Raw genomic sequence first — 21,232 nt, forward strand, 5'->3', positions numbered from 1 at the left:
GTGTGAATCCGTGTGTGTCGATGTAGCATGTCTCGTCCCGCACGCTAACCGTTCTCTGGTCTCCAGCTGCCTCTACCACGACCACCAAGCGGCCGCACCCGCCCTGGTACTCGTCCTACCCGGACCCGAACCTGTGGCTCACCTCGGGCACCAGTTCGTCGCGCCGGCCGCCGGCGGCCACGGCCCCGACCACGACCACCACGGCTCGGCCGCGGCTGCCGGGCCGACCGGCCGAGGGAGCCGCCGACGGAGTACAGGTGGTCATACCCGGGGTGACCGGACGCCGCCAGAGGGTCGAACAGGACGCCGATGGGAGACTGGTGACCGTGGTGCAGGAGGGTGGTGACGCCAAGAGCTCCAGCACCACCACCACAACCACCACGACAACGACAACCACCACGGCGACCACCAGCACCACGGCCAGCACCACCAGCACCACTGTCACCACGCGTGGTCCGGTGACGCCGAGCACCACCACCACGCAGACACCAGGTGAGAGCTCCAACCGGCCGGCCGGCAGGTCTGTTCGTCTTGAGTGTGTGTGAGTGTGTTGTGTGACCTGGTGACTCACCACTAACCCTGTCATCTAGGTGGGAGTGTACCGACTACTTAGTGGTAAAATTGTACCCACAATGGATCATAATTTGACTGTTTATATTCAAAGGTTGATTACATTCAAAGTGATCGTGCGATGATAAAAAATCCAATGTAAAAGAAACTATAATTGGAATAGTGGCTCGGTTATTGCAAATCGTGTGAGCGTAGGCACTAGTCCTGATCCACCAACGCAGGGCTGCTCCCGCCCAGCTCTGCAATGGCTGGACGCTCCGGCCTCCCGTTATAGCGCCGCGCCGTCCGCCGTGCCGCCGCTGACCGTTCGTGCCGTGTTGCAGCTCCGTCGCGGCCGCCGCCGGCCGCCCTGCCGGACCCGTGGCTGGCCACCAGCCCGCACTACTGCGGCGCTCGCGCCGCCCGCGGCCTCCGCTGGAACTACACCCGGGCTGGAGACGTGGCCGTCCAGGCCTGTCCAGGCGGCGCCACTGGGTACGCTCGCTGGCAGTGCGTGCACGGCTCGCCGCCGACCGGCCGCGCCGGCTGGGCGCCGCGGCCCGACCTCAGCGAGTGCAAGTCGGTGCTGATGGCGGCGCTGGAGGAGCGCCTGCTGGCCGGGGAGCTGACCCTGCGCGTGGCCGCCGAGCTGGCCCAGGTGACGGACCGCTCGGACGGCCTGCTCGGAGGCGACGTGCGCACCGCCGCGCGCCTGGTGAACCACCTGGCCTCGCGGCAGGCGCAGCAGCTGATGGCCGTCCCGGACGTGGAGCGCAGGGAGGCGATCGTCACTGAGCTGATTGAGCACGTGGTGCGCGCCGCCAGTCACCTCCTGGACGACTCTCAGCAGGCCGCCTGGAGAGATATGGGCCGCGACGAGCGCCGCCGCGCGGCCACCTCTCTGCTGATCGGGCTCGAACAGAACGCCTTTCTGCTCTCGGACAACGTGCTGCCCGACCGCACCATTCTGGAGATCGACAGGAACCTGCGTGAGTATGCCACAGGGGTCTGGGGTTGGAGGGAAAACACAGTTTTTAAGCAAAATCCTTAGCAAAGTCCTTGCAGCAAATGACGACCAACCAGCTAGTATCGTAACGTAGAGCTCAATCTTCTGAAGCTTTCGGGTCGTCTGCCTTAAATGTCAGTTAGCTGTTTGTTCTAACAGTTGTTTCCTCATGAAATATCAAGTCAGATAAGACGGTTTAACAATAATATCAGTATTTACGACATAGTAGTGTGCTGCTAAGATTAGCCCATTCATCGAGCCATTTGACTGCTTGCGCTGACGGGTTCGTTCGTTATCTCTTCGGCAGTGATGACGGTGCACAACAAGAAGTCTGACACGGTGGAGGCGCTGGAGTTCCCCTCTGAAGTCGCCCGTCGCCAGTGGGACATGGAAGGCAGCTCGCTGCGGCTCGGCCGGACCGCGCTGCGCGACAACAGCCGAGAGCGGACCGTCCAGGTGGTGTTCCTGGCCTACCGCGGCCTGGAAACGGTGCTGGAGCCGCTCTCCTGGCAGCAGCGCCGGCCCGACGGCGCCGTCAACGGCACCCGAGTGGTCAACAGCCTGGTGCTGTCCGCCTCGCTCGGAGAGGGCCGGCACATCCAGCTGTCGGAGCCTGTGCAGCTCACCTTCCGCCACCTGGTCACCGAGAACGTCAGCAACCCGACCTGCTCCTTCTGGGACTACACGGTCAACATGTGGTCCGAGGAGGGCTGCCGCGTGACGCTCACTAATCGCACCCACACGCTCTGCGAGTGCGACCACCTGACCAGCTTCGCCGTGCTGGCGGACGTGAGCTCCGCGCCGGCCGACGACCCCGAGCAGCCGCTGCGGATCGTGGTGTACGTGGGCTGCGCGGTGGCGCTGCTCTGCCTGTCGGCCACGCTGGTGGCGCTCGTCCTGGTGCGCGGTCTCCAGTCGGACCGCACCTCCATCCACAAGAACCTGCTCTTCTGCCTGCTGGTGGTGGAGCTCAGCTTCCTGGCCGGCCTCCATCAGACTGCCCGGCCGGTGGTGTGCGGAGTCCTCGCCGGGCTGATGCATTTCTTCCTAATGGCTGCCTTCTTCTGGGTGTTCTTCGAGGCGTTCCAGCTGTACGTCACGCTGACCGTGTTCGAGGCGGAGCGCTCGCGGCTGCGCTGGTACTACGTGGCCGCGTACGGCGTCCCCCTGCTCGTGGTAGCCGTCTCGTGCGTGGTGGACCCGGTCAGCTATGGAACGAACGTGCACTGCTGGCTGCGCACCGATAACTACTTTGTCTTCAGCTTCGCCGGACCGGCCATCATCCTCATACTGGTGAGTGTTGCGTAGAAAGAGCTGGTCACCGGGCTTGTACCACGACGGACAGTGACCTAACCTCACTTCCTGCTGTGTATTGGACATACTTGACCTGTTAAATTTTCACCCTGTTCCACAGACAACAATCATCGGTACAGTTCAGGCTGCCTACAACCCAAAAGTAATAGCCGTCTCGGCTCAAAATATAGCCCCAGTCCCAGGCCGGTGGGCACTGGGCAGGCCCGGCCGCGGCCGTCGCTGCCTCTGTTTACGCGTCTCCCCGGGAGCGGCCCACCGGCGCCGCACTCTGTTTGCTCGGCCCGCTGCAGCGACGCCCGCCGCCGCCGGCCCGTTTGCTCAATTCAAATGGGTGTTTGCAATATCGCCGTACCCGAGACCGATCGGGTCGGCTGCATAATGTCGCCGGAGCGGGCCGCCACAGCTGGGTCGAGTTGTTTGCGCCAGCGGACCGACAGGATGACGGAACCGGTCCGAGCGGGCGCGGCCCGTGACGCGGAAGATCGGAATTTGATTGCAGTGTGACGTGAAAAGTGGTCTGTGAGTGTGACCTGGATTTGACGCGTGTTTGTGTTAGTTGACGACCCGTGTGGCCTGTGTTTGTGAGCAAGTATCACGAAATCACGGCCGTGGTGTCTGATTATCTCAGATGTTTGACCGCCACCACCGTTTTGTTTCAGCTGACGGCCATCTTCCTGGGCCTGGCCGTGTGGGTGATGCTGCAGCACAGTAGCGCGGCCATCACCATCAAGACCAAGGAGCAGTCGCGGCTGTCGTACATCCGCGGCTGGCTGCGCGCCGCCGTCCTCCTCCTGCTCCTGCTGGTGCTCAGCTGGACATTCGGACTGGTGTTCCTCGACAGACGCAACGTGGTCATGGCCTACCTGTTCACCGTCTTCAACGCCCTGCTCGGAATATTCATCTTCGCCCTGCACTGCATCCAGAACGAGAAGGTAGGGGATGGAGTGAGTGTGGGGTCATACCAGTTTGCCTGCTTCCCTGTTAGGCTTACACCCGCTGCACGGTGGGTCAAGGCGCATTACGTACCCCGCTGCGTAAGGGTTTGCTTGCCGTACTTTTGGCGTGTACCGCGTACCATTTTGTGTGTTCACTTTTATTTCATGCTAAAATTGGTGCACGCTGGCTTATTTTTCGCCACGCGGTGCGTTAGTTAACCATTTGGGGTATGTCATACTGCACGTTGGTGTTATGTCGTGTGCTGTTAGCTTACTTTGGGCCACGCTTTATTCAAGCGTGATCTTTTTCAATGGGTCTACGCCGATTTAATTTTTGTGCCACGCTGCACTGGGTTTGCCCGGCTTTGCTGGTTCTGCCGCTGCCGCACGGCCGCCCCGTCCCGGTCCGTTTGTCCGTCTGTGTGTTTGTGTGTTGTCTGCACGCACTGTAGCACGCCCCCTTTGCCCGACCACGCCAGGTAAGGAGCGCCCTCGACAGTCGCGGCCTGCTGCCCGTCTGTCTGAAGAGCTCCAAGACGCTGGGCGGCGGCCGCGCCGAGACCCTCTCCACCAGCAACGGCACCATCAACACGGTGCTCAACATGTCGACCCAGAACAACGTACGTCACGACCCGCCCTGTGTGACGTCACCCGTCTCCGTGTGTGACGTCACTCGCTTGTCACGTCTGCCTGCCTGCATGCATGCCTTGGGCACCCTCGCATCTGATATGGTGTTACTTCGGGCACGAGTCGCGGGGGACGGGAAAATGTGCTGCTGCCAGCTCGTCATCTCATTGCGCGCGGTAAAGAACGGTGTTCTCTTCGGAATAAGATATTATGTGGACAAAGCATGCGATTACTTTCCGGTTGGAGCAACGAGAGGAAATCGATAACCGTGATGTACTGATGCGCCTCGATGTGCGTTCTATCTTTCCCTGTGTGTATTGTACTGACCCTGTACCTCCGCCCTGCCACAGATCCCTCGGCTGTGGTCGCCGCACGCGCCGGCCCACCCCAAGTCGGCCACCCTGAACTCGCTGTCTGCCGGCGGCCCGGCCGGCGGCGGCGGCAGTCTGCGCCGCGGCACCATGCGCAGCTCCATGCCGGCCAAACTGCGGACCAACCTCACGGGAGAGATGCTGGCGGTCGAGAAGGTGAGGCTTGTCATAGCGGCTCTTCGGTGTCCGTTTGTGTAACGATGAAAAGCATGATGAAACGATGAAACGCCTGTATGGTAGCGTTCGCGCAGCTCCGTTCCAAGGCCCCCGTTCTTTTAGCTGGTTGGTGTGGCATAGTGCCTCGTTTGATACCGTATATGGCTGTTTGGTTATATCCGTATATTTGTAAAACACAGTCAGTGCTACGCTGTGACTCGTCAAGTCTGCCTTAGGCCACCTATGGATTTATATGATGCTCTGTAATGTCTCAGTCTCCGTGGTGTTTGTGTGTTCCACTGCCGCGAATGTTCGCCGCCATCTGACCAGACCGCCCTCTGTGTGTCTCAGGGAGGCTGCTACAACTTCCAGAGTCACGACTCTGGCCACGGCACCGGCTCGGAGCACGAGTCGCCGCACCTGACGCTCAACAACGTGCGCTACCTGGCGTCGGCGCCGAGCCTGGAGCGTCCGCCGGCGGCCGTGCTAGTGCCGGTGCCGGCCGACCAGCTGGGGCCGCGCGCCAACGCCGAGTTCTTCGCCGTCTACCAGCAGCAGCAGTCGCGGCGCGGCGGCCGGCGCTCCCACTCGCCCTACCACACCTACATGGAGGTGGACGACCCCGTCTACGAGGAGATCGAGCGTCACGAGCCGCGCCGGCACCTGCTGCTGGCAGACCTCTCTGACGAGGAGCGCAAACACCTCGACTCGGGGGGCCGGTCGGGCTCTCAGCGTGGCGCGCCCGGCGCCGACCACCGGCTGCTGATGCAGCACTACGGCGCCGGGCCGCCGCTGAGCGAGGCGCGACTGCGGGACTTTGACCAGGCGCAGCTGTACCGGGACATGCGCCGGCTGCACGGCTACGACGAGGCCGTGGCCATGGCCGTGCTCAGTGGCGACCAGGTGGTGAGCGCGCTGCAGGCGGCGCCAGCGGCGGCCGGCGCCACCCTGCCCGTGGACAGAGCGCGACCCAGTCATTCCAGGTTCGCAGAGTGCTAGGCGGCGCACGCCGGTGCGCCTCTATACATATATGTGATTGCTAGCTGTGTAGTCTGGCTCGCCGTTTTTATTGCTGATTATTATGGAGAGAGAGAAGTGAGAGGTGTGATGTATCTGTTGCTCGTTCTTTCATCCCGCATTGTGTACATTGTCATCGTCATGCATTGGCATTTATTCGTGAGTCATTTGTATTGATAGGAGAATAAATACGCGGCATGTGCGAAATACATCGCTGTTTTTTAACGGTGAGTGGAAATGGGGGGGGGGGGGGGTCAAAATAATATTGTCAGCTGGTCGATCAGGGATCCGAAATTGAACTACGGTCTAAGGACTGAAGTCCAGAAGAGTTTGCCTCGACGCTCGCAGTCTGACAAAACTTTACCGCGACCAAAAAGAACACGAAAGAAAAAGAAAGAGGCCTTGCTATGCTAATGCTTGCCTCTTGCGTGCAGAGGCGTTTAAATGGCGTATTGTTTGCTCAAGTTCACTGAATAATCATACACTTATTTCTCAACAAGGAAGTTTGGCCAAGCCGGTACCACATATACCATTCAAACAATAGATGACAGAGCGATAAAATGGAAATCGACGCAGACGAACGCGTCAAGAGCCCATATAAGGGAGCAAGGACACGTTTGGCTAGAGTGGCGGAAAACACTGAAATGGACACGCGATATATGACACTGGGGAACAGCTCGGGGTCTGAGACCACACGGCGACCTCGCACGACGCTCGCACAGTGAACTGGACTGAAGCCCCACTCTAGTGGCTGCGGTGCAGATCAAAAGGCGGACTTATCGAAGCTGGGGAATGGGAATTCAGTAACGCCGTCATCAATAGCATAGCATCCTTGCTGAGGCAGTCTGGGCCACTGAGTTCAACTCAATAGCCATTATTTCTGAACAAAAATAAACGCTGCCGCAGGTTCATGGCCCACCTACGGGTGCAGTCGCCGATTTGATTAGATTTGATTGGGCAGTGCACGGCTCGGTAGAAAGGGACCGCACGAAACAGAATGACGGGACAGCTCACCAGGGCTACAGTCGATGGATTTTCGGCGACTCCAGCTCCGACTCCGGCTTTTAACCCTCGCCGGCACAGGCGAGCTTGGCCCCTGATCGAGCTAGAGCTTTGCGGAAAAAACGAGCGTGTTGCCCGTCACGAGAGGAAGCCGATGATACTCAATTTTAAGGTCCTAGGTCATCGGGTGACCTTCCAGGTCAGGTCAATGACCCGAAAACCGGGAAAATCGGGACCTGTTAGAAAGTCGTAAAGTGTGGCTGCTATGTGGTTTTCCGGGGTGCTGATCACGAATATCGTGTTAGTTTTGATCAGAGATGACGTATTTAAGCATTTAGACCAGGTCGGGTCAGGTCAGGTCAGGTCAACCGGTAGGGGTTGTGACGGGTATTCGTAATACGTGTCAACCGCCTCTGACAGCTTCGTAACATGTTACGAAGGCACCAAAACTACTTCGTAATTGTTCAAATGGTTGCTAAATTCGAATTCAGCTCCAAAAACTAGCCTAGAAACATGTAAAACTCGAAAAAAAAGAACCGAGGTCACCCGAGGTCACCAAACGTCATTGACCTGACCTGACCTTCTGGTGACCTTGACACCCACGCTAATGTATGGTAGCAACATCAAATCACATGTTTGAACGTTTGAAACCACGAAAAGCTTGCAAACGCGCGGCTAATGCGAGCCGACATACGCCGAATCGCGATTCCGGCCAAACATGGTCTCGGAAAAGAGGTCACAGGTCAAAGGTCATTTGGGTCAGGGTCATGAAATTTGCAGGGTAGGTGTAAAATCGATCAATGCGAGGGTACTGAAAGTTTCGTCGCGATCGGCCGCTTTTTACGCGAGTTATTCGCGAAAAACCTTAGGGGGGGTTGCATCAACCCCCTCCCCTGTGTCAGCGAGGGTTAAAAACCAAATCCGACCTTGATTGCGGGCAGAACTGTCGACTTCGGCCGACTCCAACTCCGACTCCATCTAGCAGGGCTGCGGAGTCGATGGATTTTCGGCGACTCCGACTCCGACTCCGGTCATAACTGTTGACTCCGACCGACTCCGACTCTGCAGCCCTGCAGCTCACCAGTCCGGGTGACACCTGAGGCTGACCATATGACGGATACATTCAAATTACGGCCTGACGAGACCAAACGCTCCGGCTAGACATGAGGGCTTGACGGGTTATACACGACTCGGTGTGAATGGACCGTAACCAATGACCATGCAACCGAATTCCGAATTGGACATTGGACAAAATCATAATTCCTAAGGTCCAAGTTCCGATTGGCCCCACGACTGATTACCACTGGTCACCCGGGCTTGTGACAGTGTGCTTGCTGCACATAAAACGTTCGACTCGGGTTCGTTTATGTGTGCTATAGACCGTAGCTGAATGTCCCTCAAACCGCCAGGCAAGACGTGGGTGAAATACGGCCACCGAGCAACTTGGAACGACCGGAAAACCTCACCACACCGGGTTCCGCGATATGCACATGACTTGGCTGGCCATGAGCTGCTTCCAGCGAACTGCACATCCTGCCTGAACAGATAGGCTTTTCACCATGGTTTGTTTACATGACACGGCCTAGCCAAGTCACGGACTGAGCTAAGCGGCCCTGCAATTGTTTATGCCTCCCATATCTAGCAGACTGGCCAGATAGATGCTCAAAACTCAATTCGTTGGCATGAAAAGAACATGTGAACCCGTGATGACAGTAAAATCGTCGTTACGTAAGCTCGACACGTCCAGGGAAATTGACCTTCCGAACTGGAATAGCGTTGTTTCTATGGCGAATCTGTCGCTGTTATGTCGGTTTATCATTGGGTTCCCGGAGATGGCAGACTCGACTGCAGCACAGCTGTCGTTGAGCTACGCGGTGTTAGCAGTTCTGGATCGGGTCGCCAGCCCCCCCCCCCCCCCTCCCTTCGTTCAGCGCCGGTACGACCCAGCACGTCGGTCGCACCCCCGCCTCCACCAGCCCAGTGTGTCAGCTCCCACACGCAGTCAGCACAGTGCACATAATTTATTTTGTCTCTGGTCTATCGGAATGACCTCTCATATACCCTGAGGTCAGTCCGTCTATCACATTCTACGGTTGTGAATTACCTAGCCGGCGGGGCACGGCGGCCACCCGGCGATCGGCGCGGCCGCCGCGCCGCCCGCGCGGCTAGCCGGGCCATGATCAGCGCCCTATCCAGTACAGTACGTCCCCACACTCGCTCTCCCGGCTCTCACGCTCTCTCTCAAAAATACCCCGATCGGACCGGACCCCACGTGATCTCGGCTCGGTCACGGCGGCGCACGCGCCCCGTAACGGAGGAGGTGGCCGCGCGGCGCAGGGACTTTGGTATCAGGGGGCGGCCACGCGGGCCGACTAAGTACAGGAGTTGGACGACAAAGGCGACGGCGGCGGCGGCGGCGGCGGCGTACCACGGGTAGGAGCGGCGCTCCGGCGGCTCCGGCGATGGGACGCGGCCCGCTGACGGTACTGCCGGGCGGGCCGCGGCGGCGCGCGCGCGCACCACAGAAGGCAGAGAGGCGGGCGGCGCTCCACACTACATGATATGGAGAGGGAGCCGCCGGCCGGCCGGGCCGCGCGCCCGGTCACTCCAGTAAAACGGGGCGCCGGCGCCGGCCGCGGCGCACCGGCGGCGACCGCACACGCTCGCCGACCCACACTCAACAACGGCTCGCATTTGTACCAGCAATCACAACAGAGCGACTAGATGCAAGCGAGGTCGCGCACTTGCAGAAGAAACTAACGTGGTTAAAATAACTTACCGGTCGGGCCGACAGCGGGGCGCGACGTCCAACAGGGTAAAACAGGCGGCGGCGCGGCGCAGCGCGGGCTCGGTAGGTGGATATCACTATTGGCAGGACTCGGCCGGCGCGGCGCCGCCGACCGCGCCCGGCTCGGCCGGCGCCGGCGCCGGCTCGTCCGTCTCCATGCTGACCGCCTTGTCAGCGGCCGGCCGGCCGTTGCCCACGTCAATGTTTTCCTTATTTTCGTCTTCATCGCCGTCGCCGTCGGCAGCCGCGGCCGCGGCGGCGGCGGAGGCGGAGGGCGGTGACGTCACGCCACGCGGCGCCAGTTTCAGCGCCACCACCAGGTCATGCAACACTTCCGTCTCCTTGTCGTCGATCAGCTTGAAGCGCTCGTTGAAGAGCGTGAAGTGCGCGAAGATACAGTTGAGGTGGGCGTGCAGCGTGAGCAGCATCACCTCCCGGAAGTGGTTATGGTACACGTGCGCCAGCACGTGAAACAACAGCCGAAAGATGCGGCGAACCACCAGCTCGAAGTCGGTCGGAAAGTCGTTCACTGCAATGATAGAAACATAACAGTCAGCTAAACAGCTCATGCGAAAAAAGGGGGTCTCTAAAAAGATAGCACAAACGTATATTCTGAGACAATCATATGCTTGGTGTAATGGGTATCTAACAAATTCTAACATACGCCAATTCAAGGCGAAGCAGTAATTTCAGCCTCCCTTCCCACAGCACATTACCTTGCAATAATTCGTGGCGGACAATAGACGTTTTGTGAAACTACATTTAATGTTTGTAGCCACTAGCCATATTCTATATGAATGAATAAGGAAAATTTTTGCCGAGCTATGGTACGGCAGCTTATCAAAGATAGTAGAACAGACAAAATCACAGATAGACCACAACGTATATGTGATGGGGATATTTCATTAGATGATGGTCATTTTATGGCGCCATAGTCACCAATCGCAAGTAGCATCTATTGACAAAGAAATCCCAGACTAAATGAAACAACCGATAACATTATTCAAGCGCAAAGGTGCGACCAGCAGGCACGCTTGAAGGTAGTATGACAGGTAGAAGCCGACCGACACTGAATCCAGCTTATCTTGATCCGCCTAAGACGGTATTTCGTAATAACACCGGTGTTTTGGATGCATACGCCGACTTGCACCGTTTCCGTACGGAAATGCCACGTCACAGAGCGAGGCATGGCTGACGTTTTTACAGGAAATGCGACCGGTAGTTCTTCAGATAGCGAATGTAGAGCAACCACTCCCCTTCGCCATCCTAGCATGCACTCGACATCGGACGCCCATGGCATATGGTAGAACAAGTTGCATACGGTAGCATAGCGAAACTATCGAAACCATTCGCGTGAATTTCAGTCGACATTCAGCTAGCTTGTAGCCCTCCCTTCCCCATAGACCAGTGACAGGAGACGCATCCATCCCACTATCTAGTTTAAACAGGTTTACTGGGGGGGGGGGGGGAGGTCTAACCGAGTTTGCCGTGTTTGCTGGGGAATCTTACTGATTTTGCTAGGGGAATTTAGCCGGGTTTATTGGGCCAAATCACCGGGTTTATTGGAGAGTCTCATAGTCTAGGTTTTATGGGGAGTTTCACCAATTTACTTGGGGGAGGGCATCTCCAGGTTCACTGGGATTCTCGATGGGTTTACTGGATAATCTTACGGGGTTTGTGGGGGAGGGGTGGGGGTGGGGGTCTCAACAGGTTTAGTGTTTATTGGGCAGTTTATTTCATTAGCTTTGATGGAAAGTATCAGCATGTTAACTAGAACCTTTCAATGGGTCGAGAGGGAATCAGTCTGGGTTTACCGGAGGAATCCATTGGGTTTATTTGGAAATATCAACAAATTCACTTAAAGGGACCCTCCCACCTTCAAAAAAGTTTATGAATTGGCATGAAAATGATGTCGCTCGGTTCAGAAAGAGCGAAAACGAATATCTACCAAATTTCACCGAAAAATATTCACCGGTTTTCAAGATATTAGACTTTTACTTTTGTTTACTTTTTTGGGATCTCCGCTGTTTCTAGCGACTTTATTTTAGAAGTGCGGCGTTTGCGGCAGATGTTGCGCGCAAATAAGCATATACCACCGCGTGCTACAAAACGTTTAAGTCAAACATTTAAAAAGCGTTAGATATCTGCGCTGACGTCACACATTCAGAGGGGTATTCCTAAGCATTAGCCCCTCTGAATCAAAATGCTGCAATTTTGAAATTCAATATTTCCGATTTAAGGCATTTCTCGATGTTGTGAGTGCCGAAACCGGTAATTGTGAGCCAGGGACCCCATTTTGGCTATCTCAACTCAAATCTAATGTTAAGGTGGGAGGGTCCCTTTAATAGTCTTACCGGGTTTACTGGGGAACACCGTCTCGTCGTTGAGAGTCTTCTGAATGTAAGTCATCACATAATCCACATACTGAGGCGCCGTCGTCTTAATCTTCTTCCCCTTCTCGTCCATCCAAAAGTATTGCCTGTAACAGAGGTCGTTGATAATTCGGTTATATCGTGGGTGGACCGTCGTGGGTGGACTACACGTGCCAAGCTACTAATCTGTGATCGACAAAACGGAATGGGGAGGGGGGAGGATACAGAGTGGCTCCGCGACTTCCGCGCCGGCCCCAATCTAACTCGGCTCCTGGGCCACGTAGCGACACGCGGTAAGCGGCATTCAAAAGAGCGTCAAAAATAATGACGGAAATACTTCGGTCATTTTTTGGGTCAGGTCAAAGGTCAGGTCGCCAGACGTCATCAAAGGTCAAATGTAGGCCATTTCAACAGTTTTGGAAACTGCCAACGGCTATCTCGGGAACCAATAGAGCTACAGCGCCGCGGAAAAGCGCATTCGATAGCCCTTTTACAGACCTTTCTGGATAATAGTCTCAGATTTGACCTCAGGTCAACGGTTTAGCCTCCACAGAGCAAAAACTGTAAAAATAGCCGTTTTCACTTAACACAGTTTTTCGGTAATAACTTTTGATTCAAGCAAGCCACGACATTGTGTTTGCCAGCATCGTGTTCCTCTCGTCGAGACGCGTCGAATGAACTATTCGCTGACCTTGAAAGGTCATTTTGAAAATTTGACCTCAGGTCAAGGTCATGACCTGACCGGAAAGGGTCATGTTGCACATCCGTCGATCCGTATCGTCGAGCTGAATACATTTGACGTGTTTTCATCGCTCTAGGACGTCTCTATCAAAAGTTATAACCAACAATCTGCTGGTGACCGTTCATGACCTGATATGACCTCAAGGGCACACAGAGAGGTCACAGGTGCATTTTTCCGATTCAGTGTGTCATTTTTACGTATGAACTGATGTTTGAGAGGGTTTTGAACACCATTCGTCCACAAGAGGCGCATTTCAATTTTCTCCCATTGACTTATAATGGAGAGGTCGCAAAGCTGACCTGACCTTAGGTCACCGATATCAAAATTCCGAGATATACAATTACATTTTGTACATACTGTTACTCTTAGCAATCGCTGAAAGTTTCAAGGCGATCGTTCAGTCGGTGTAGCTCTGACGAGGATTGAAACTTTTTCTGAGGTGAGGTCACTTGACGTGACCTGGACGTGACCTGACCTTGAAAGTCCTGGGTCTGAAATGTTCACATGTGCGGAACGCCGTTTTTGAGATGTCTGCGAAAAAAATGGTCGATAACAGCCCATTCGGCTTGTATAGCAGAAAACGGCAACATGTTATAACTCCCAATAAAGCTTTCAGAGTTCAGCTGTTAGCCTTATTCTACACTGATAACAACGCAGCCGAGGAGCAATTTCCACTATAACCCAAATAGGACGCAAAAGATACACAGATCGATCAGCATGGAAAAGTTGGTCCTTTCAGACAACCCCGGGGTATATCAACAGACAACACTCATTTTCGCGACTTTTTTTTTTTAAAGTTCTGGAGGTGTTGCTAATTGAAGGCTGGTTTTCGGAGAGCGAACTGTTATCTACGTCCACGGTTCGCCAGACCTCCACGCCCGTCTAAATTTCGAGACAGGTCTTCCAGCTGTCGTACGTCACATACAGACCTCTGCACGATCAGTGATTTCACAATGCCATGACGCATAGACTTCTGTATACAGAGGTCTATGCATGGCGATATATTTTTTCCGAGAGAATGGAATCATCGTAGACATTTGAACAAAGGACGTCAATGCATTGTTGTTTGCCACAGTGACATAGAGCTACGACGGAAGACAGAGTTGGTTTAGGCGACCCCTGGATGTGTGCCCGAAGCTCCGTCCCTCGCCTTGGCACCGTCCCTCGTTCATGTCTGGAAGGGTCGACGACATACTCGGGTGTCCAGTGCTCTAGGTACTCATACCTTTGGCACGGTCCGTTCACGTCCGGACAGGTAGAATAGGAGCAGTACTCGGATATACAGTAGGTACTCGAATACACAGCATTCCCTTACCTTTGGCACGGTCCGTTCATATCCGGACAGGTGGACGAGGTGCAGTACTCGGATATGGTGCCGTACACCAGGTTTATGTGCTGGAAAAAGTCGATGGCTGAAACGGAAAACGGACAGCGGTCAGGGCCGGCGCGGTGTCGGGGACAATGGTGTGTTCCTGGAGCGCGGCTCAACACGTCAGCGCGCGCAGCGGTACACTGGTGAGTCACGGGGTAACGATACGTGGACCGTGAACGGGTATTGTGGCAATGACTGGCCGACACATATGATCAGACACCGACATTGACAGCTGACCGTCACAGTGACACACAACCAGATACTGACACTGACATTGACACCTGACCTGTCACTGTGACACACAACCAGATACTGACACTGACATTGACAGCTGACCTGTCACAGTGACACGCAACCAGATACTGACACTGACATACTCTGATCAACTAATGCTACTGTCATTGATTTATACATGAACAGCGATGTAGACGAAGACGAGCACAACAGCATATGGCAGTGCAATACGATAAAATCATACGATGTTTTGGGATTGATACGATGATTAAAAAAAACACACACACACAATTTGATGAAGCCAAAATCATAACGTGTCTCACATAATTTTTGCAGGTCCCCCCCCCCCAAAAAAAAAAATCAGAATAAAAATTATCATGAACATGCCACGCCAATATTTATGCGACACTAAAAAAACGTCCACGGCACCGGCCGGCCATCTCCGGTCCGTCCGTCCGTGCCGGTACTGACTGTGGGAGGCGAGCCACTCGTTGTAGCCGAGTCCGGGCGGCAGGTCGACCAGCGGCCGCAGGTCGGTGTCGCTGTGCTTCCGCTCTAGCACCGCCTCCTCCAGGTAGAGCTTGTGCTCCTCCTGCGACGGCGCAGAGCTCTCGCGGTCCTTCCGGCGCGCCTTACTGCTCACACACACACACACACACACACACACACACACACACACACACACACACACACACACACACACACACACACACACACACACACACACACACACACGGGCGGGACGGGGTCAGAACGGGGCGGCACGTCACCTGGCTGCCTTGGCGTGTGCGATGTGTCACACAACCGACACACATCTAACAATACACCCACGGACCGTCGGACATAACCTAAATTAGTTACGCAAAGAACATTCCTACGTTATTAATTTATGTATAATTGACCATTGACCTCAAGGTGATAACTTTGCTTAGCAACTTTACATATTTCCTTAGCTCATCGACTGCATCAAACAAGCAAGAGGTACAGCAGTCAAATATGCTTCTCTGTTTATTCATCTGATTTCCTTAGTTGAACATCGAAATCTCGGTTTCGAGGATTCCTGAGCAAATCTTTGCTGAATAAATCAGCTGTATGAACGAGTTTTCCTGTCATTTTTTTCAGCCAAAATAACCAAATGAACATTATCAATATTAGCTAAACTGACCAGACCTACCCTACCCTTATTAGTTGGACCCCATTCGATACTTAAGATTTAAAAAAATCAATAAACGTGATGAATCAATGTCCGAATTCGAATCCTTTCGCTGCTCGATCGGTTTACGATTACATAATTGGGACGAGTCAGCGTGAGGATGGACTGTGTTCAGTAGCTATGCGAAAATGTTAAGATAAAGCTTAACATTTGTTCCGGCAATCCGAAAGTTACTTATTGTTTCGATCGTCTGGATCACCTGAACCGTCTGTTCAACACGACAAAGGCATTAGGTAAGTTAGCTACTTAACCCGCGCCCTCCTGGAGGAGGGGATGTTTGGACATCTCTTTGCAGTTTTTGGCACACATTTTTATGCATCTTTTCTGCAAATGTGAAAATTACGGTTCTGCGACACCTGAGCGAACGTTATTTCAGCGAACGACACTTGAGCGAAACATTTTCAGCGATTATCAATTTAAGCGATTGGCTTTTTCAGCGATTGTCAAGTCGGCGAATTCAATCACAGCGATTATCAACTTTAGCGAGGACCAGAATCAGCGAAACCAGATTGAGCGAATATATGGGGGTCAGTGGGAGGCCAATTGAGCGATGCAGTTACAGCGAATGACCGAACGCGACGAAAGTCAATCATTTGCTACTTTTCAGAAATTATTGCACCTCTTTACACATCATTTGAATTTTGAAGACACATATGTACATCGGACGACCAACAAGGGGTGCATGGGAGGGGAAGGAGGCGGGCAAAATTTGAATTGAAAATGTGGAACGTGAGAGATAGGGCGACGGAAGGAATGCCAAGGACCAATAATAAACTAGAGAGATGGCACAGGGGAATCCAGACTATGTTTCAGGGACCTCACCCAAATATCTGGAAATTCGTACGGTGCTTGGGGCAAGAACAAATTTTACAACATGGGGAACTGATCCAAATTCAAGCGGGGCAGTCTCTTGAAAAAAAGCACAAGCAATATTGATCTCTGAACAAACGTTTGGTCACCATTATTGACAAAGAGCAGGGTGGGGTAGGGGGGGGGGGGGGGGGTGAAATTGAACCGTTGGAATTTTTGAAAAAAAAATGTAGCATTAAATTTGGAGCTCAATGTCTGACCTTTGAACGCGCGACATCCGCCATCCAGTTCCGGATAACCATGAGAAATTCCGGAAACATTTGTACGCATACGCTCGCAAAAGAAAAAAAATCCACCGTTACAGGACGATGAAATGTTTCGCTGAATTGACAGCCGCTCAAATTGTAGTCGACGAAATAGATGTCGCTGAAACATAGCTTACGCTAAAATTGATAATCGCTATATTTGATAATCGATGAACTTGATAATCGCTGAATTGCCATTCGCTGAAAATGGTTCGCTCAAATGACGTTCGCTCAAATGACACTCGCTAAAGTCGCTCGCACCGGAAAATTACAGACCCAGGTCGCTAAAGGGGGCGTTCCACGACAAATCGACAAGTGCCCTGCACCCTCATATTTTATTCTTTGCTTAAAATTGGTCTAATGGGTTGTGATGGTTGGGGAAGCCAGCTGTGGCAGGGATTTTTTTCTTCGAACAACGGTTTCCGAGATATAGCCTCGGGCAATTCTTGGAGTTCGCGTCAACTTTTGACCTTTCGACCTTTCGAGGTCAACATACATATGTTTCGATGCCGATCGACGAGAGGATCACGATGGTGCTATTAGTTTGTTCCTAGCTGGGATACCTTGAAAGTTACTCGAGAAAAACTTCATATATATGTATAGTGCCGCTATTTTGACTTCCTTTTAGCTCCTGTGACGTCATCTTTGACCCGACCTGAAAATGACCTCAGTAAAAATTATAGACCTTATCCGTGTGTACCCTTTACCGTTTACCGCTTGTCGCTATCTTACTTTATTCTCGAGATCTCGCTGTCGCTCCCGCTCGTAATAATGGACAGGTCATAAAAATGACCTGACCTGAGGTCAACGCAGGGCGATAACCACTTTTTTATTATCGCATATGAATGACAATCGATAAGGCTTTAATCGTCATCAGACAAAATTGCAACTTTCAGTGGGGAAAATATCAAGGTCACTCTTCGAAAAATAGGACAAAAGGTCACGTGATCAAAATTTTCAAAAATTGAAAATCCGAGATAGCCAAAATGTTTGTTGGTTGATTGTGAGTTGAACCATATAAAGTTTTTATCGTAAAAAACCAATAGTTTCTGAGTTATAGGCCGCCAAACATAGGGCTGCAGCGCGAACTCCAGGAATTGCCCGAGGCTATATCTCGGAAACCGTTGTCCGAAGAAAAAAATCCTTGCCACAGCTGGCTTCCCTGCCCATCACAACCCCTTACACCAGTTTTCAACGAAGAATAAAATATGAGGGTGCAAATTTAATTTTTTATTTGTCGATTTGTCGTGGAACGCCCCAAAGGTCAGATCACCAGGTCACGTTATAAGGCGTTACCTCAGAAAAGGTTTTAATGCTCGCCATAGCTACATCGACTGAACAATCGCTTTGGAACTTTCAACGATTGATAAGAATAACAAGGTGTATAAAATGTATATCTTAGAAGTTCGATATCAGTCACCTAGGCTAGGATCAGTTTATTTTGCGATTTCTCCAATAGGAAAAGTCAATGGCAGAAAATTGAGCTTTCTTTTGGACAAAAGTCATACTAAACAATTCCAAACATCAGGTAAAACTGATACAATGAAACAGAGAATTGCACCTGTGACCCCTCTTAACCCGCGTCCCACTGGGGTCTGCGTATAACGCGCCCTACTGTGGGGGGGGGGAGGGGCTTTTCAAAGCTCCCCTCCTAACTCCGAAACTACTGGGCCGATCGTCAAAATTCAAACGGCGTCTGATAGCCCCGGAAAAACTGTCGAGCCTAGCCTAATTTAATTGACCTCGAGGTCACCGATGACTATTTGGTCCAGGAGTCAAGTGAGAGAAGGGCATTCACCCCCCCCCCCCCCTCCCCAGCAGGGCATAGAAATTCGGGAGCATCAGTGGGGCACAGGTTGACAGAGCATGGGATAAGGACAACTGATTGTAACAGCTTATGACCATGTCATCAATTTTTGGTCTGCTGAGAGAGTCACTTAATTTCTGAAGGATGCTGTGGACCTAAATCAAAATTCATATTCACACCACTTGCATTTTTCTTTGCAGCATTCAGGTGTGACATACTGTTTACAGCAACTGGAAATGGAGCTAATGGAGCTGTGACTCACATGGTACTCAGGTACACCCTTTTAATGCTTCAACATCTGCAGCAGTAATGAATCTCTACAATGCAATACTGCTCATATTCAGCCACAACTATCTGTCTGATCAGTGAATCTCTCCACACAAATCATTCCTGTCTTGCTGATAGCAGCTGCATACCTCCTTAAAATGGCAGCCTAGCAGCTGCATACCTGCTTAAAATGGCAGCCTAGCAGCTGCAGGTACCCTAGCAGCTGCAGGTACCCTAGCAGCTGCAGGTACCCTAGCAGCTGCAGGTACACTAGCAGCTGCAGGTACCCTAGCAGCTGCAGGTACACTAGCAGCTGCAGGTACCCTAGCAGCTGCAGGTACCCTAGCAGCTGCAGGTACCCTAGCAGCTGCAGGTACTACCTACATCCTACCCACAGGCTATGGATATACCATTAGAGCAACACCTGTTCTCTCAACTAAATACAGTCATGAATTTACAGCTACTACTGGTCTCAGCAATGCAATTAAAGAGATAGCTTGAACACTACAGCCACTTGTAAGGAAAATATAATTGCTCTTTGGCACAAAGTCTTGCATAATATAGTGTGCTGTCCATTCAGTCCATACTCCATTCAGAAAAATGTTTTAAACTAGTGGTCAGCACAGTGTGAATATATGTCTGACAGTGAAAGCTGAGGATGCTTTTTGAAACTGGTCAGTCTCAAAACTAGACATCAAGTTGATAGTTCTATTTGAAAACAGAAGTGCCCCAGCTACAATAATCTTAGCAATGGGCAATGTGACATTGTTGGACACTGAGAAACAATTGACCTGAGGGAGATACATAAGGGGAAATATATTTTTTGGGGGAGGGGGAAATACATACCTAGGTACCATTTACAAGCATTTTTGGAAAACAATATGACAATAATCATTTGGAGTACCTATCTTGACCTTCTGGGACTTGGGAGTATGTATGGCCCAAAAGAGAGCAGATCAATGTTACCCATTTATTATATGATTAAGGTTCAAGTTTCACACCTTGAAGGTAAGGTAAGTCCAGGTACCTAAGATAGGTGAGTTTTGGTCTGCGTTCAGAATGATCTATTTAAATCAATAGTAACATTTTCATTTACACAGAGTTACATCAAAACATTGCAAGTAAAACAAATTCAATAGGTAGCATCATACCTATTTGTTCACACCCTAACAATGCTAACTCTCAGATTATCATTAACAAAATTCTGAAATATTCAGAAATTGGAATTAATAAAATGCTAAAATAGTTCAGAAATTCAACACAATATGCTGTCATTTCGCAGTCCTGCACTTTTCAAATAAAGTATTTTCAATAGTATCAAACATGTTGCATCACTCAGTGGGAAAACAATTAAATACCTACCCAAATGAGTAGGTATAAATGAGAAAGATGAGTAGGTATCTGTATGAGACAAAAAACAGCCCACTATCATGATGTTCCTTTCTTTATCATTTGAGCTGCACCACAGGAAGATGATTTAATCACATTTGTAATAGCAATAGGTATAGTCAACAAAGCCATTCTTACCCCATAAACCAGTCAACCGTATCTCTGAGATAGTCTGGAAGCTTATCCAGCTTGAATTCTTGTGCCGAAGCTCAATTAAAAGCTTAGCATTCTGTACAAGTTTCGGAGTCGGACAGGCTATCAATCATATCTTCAGAGGGGTCACTGTTGTGATGAAAAACAAGCAATATCACTTATTTGACTTCAACACCTGTCACAATTTGTATTAGTTACTATCACTCTGGGGTGGCACACAACAAATCACAGTTCAGAGGGCCTCATAAATATATGACACTGGTAAAATGCTAGCTAATTCACCAACGTTCTTTTCATCGGCCCTCTACCAATCGCCAAACTCATTTGCCGAAATGATAAAGCGAACAGCAGCGATCAGTCGTTTCAGTTTTGCAAAACGTAGCTTGTTATTTTGCCGCATAACAACAAATTTTATCGACAAATTTGCAGGGCCCAATAACACAACTTTGCTCCTTATAAGCTGACTGATGCATACAAATTCATTTTTCCTCATATCTTTGTGTTTATCAAAAAGTACATTTCCGAATCGATTTTCCGTAAAATATTACGATTTTTTTTAACGAAAATAAGAACATTTTAGAATGATACAAAAAGAGGCTCTCTTAAAAAAATATTTCTTTCCAAAATATTTTAAAATATTTATTAGTTGCCGTTTCAACGAAAGTACACGTTTTCAGTTATAAACATAAATAAATTTCCATCAGCTGTTTTTAGAAGTCTTTTGTAATTTGGTCTAAAACCATTGCTTCTAAAATGTACTAGGCGCTTCCCAGATTTGTCATCTTATACTAAATCTAGTATAA

The 21,232-nt window shown here is 51.4% G+C and overlaps 2 protein-coding genes across 12 annotated transcripts in view; one reads left to right on the top strand and one right to left on the bottom strand.

The window, feature by feature from the left end:
- LOC122381120 (adhesion G protein-coupled receptor L3-like) overlaps nucleotides 1-6,184 on the top strand; it is a 45,389-nt gene extending 39,205 nt beyond the window's left edge. For 4 of the 7 annotated variants that reach the window (XM_043364947.1, XM_043364948.1, XM_043364945.1 and 1 more), the window contains exons 5-11: nucleotides 67-492; nucleotides 894-1,538; nucleotides 1,863-2,848; nucleotides 3,529-3,801; nucleotides 4,284-4,424; nucleotides 4,782-4,958; nucleotides 5,310-6,184. In XM_043364947.1, coding sequence (XP_043220882.1) covers nucleotides 67-492; nucleotides 894-1,538; nucleotides 1,863-2,848; nucleotides 3,529-3,801; nucleotides 4,284-4,424; nucleotides 4,782-4,958; nucleotides 5,310-5,957 — 3,296 coding nt within the window. In that variant the 3' untranslated portion in view covers nucleotides 5,958-6,184. The remainder of the gene's footprint in view (nucleotides 1-66; nucleotides 493-893; nucleotides 1,539-1,862; nucleotides 2,849-3,528; nucleotides 3,802-4,283; nucleotides 4,425-4,781; nucleotides 4,959-5,309) is intronic. The other 3 variants (XM_043364950.1, XM_043364951.1, XM_043364949.1) reach the window with 1 other exon arrangement.
- Nucleotides 6,185-8,983: 2,799 nt separating this feature from the next.
- LOC122381131 (MOB kinase activator-like 2) lies at nucleotides 8,984-21,164 on the bottom strand. Of its 5 annotated transcripts, none has more exons than XM_043364963.1 (6): nucleotides 20,947-21,017; nucleotides 20,415-20,558; nucleotides 14,957-15,120; nucleotides 14,195-14,291; nucleotides 12,120-12,244; nucleotides 8,984-10,294 (listed from the first exon to the last, which is right to left on the bottom strand). In XM_043364963.1, the coding sequence occupies exons 2-6, from the start codon at nucleotides 20,417-20,419 to the stop codon at nucleotides 9,843-9,845; spliced, it is 843 nt and encodes a 280-aa protein (XP_043220898.1). In that variant the 5' UTR covers nucleotides 20,420-20,558; nucleotides 20,947-21,017; the 3' UTR covers nucleotides 8,984-9,842. The 5 variants fall into 5 exon arrangements, with proteins under 5 accessions (XP_043220898.1, XP_043220901.1, XP_043220899.1 ...); XM_043364966.1 differs by having other exon boundaries at nucleotides 20,905-20,957; XM_043364964.1 differs by having other exon boundaries at nucleotides 20,875-20,957.
- Nucleotides 21,165-21,232: the final 68 nt, after the last annotated feature.

Source organism: Amphibalanus amphitrite, unplaced genomic scaffold (assembly GCF_019059575.1).
Source record: "Amphibalanus amphitrite isolate SeventyFive unplaced genomic scaffold, NRLGWU_Aamphi_draft 000114F_arrow, whole genome shotgun sequence".
Classification (NCBI taxonomy): domain Eukaryota; kingdom Metazoa; phylum Arthropoda; class Thecostraca; order Balanomorpha; family Balanidae; genus Amphibalanus; species Amphibalanus amphitrite.

Excerpts from the sequence above, each read along its gene's own strand:
- LOC122381131 (XM_043364965.1), bottom strand. Across the intron at positions 14,292-14,956 it reads CGAGTGGCTCGCCTCCCACA|CCATCGACTTTTTCCAGCAC; the intron begins GTCAGTACCGGC and ends TTTCCGTTTCAG. Across the intron at positions 12,245-14,194 it reads ATGAACGGACCGTGCCAAAG|GCAATACTTTTGGATGGACG; the intron begins GTAAGGGAATGC and ends CCTCTGTTACAG.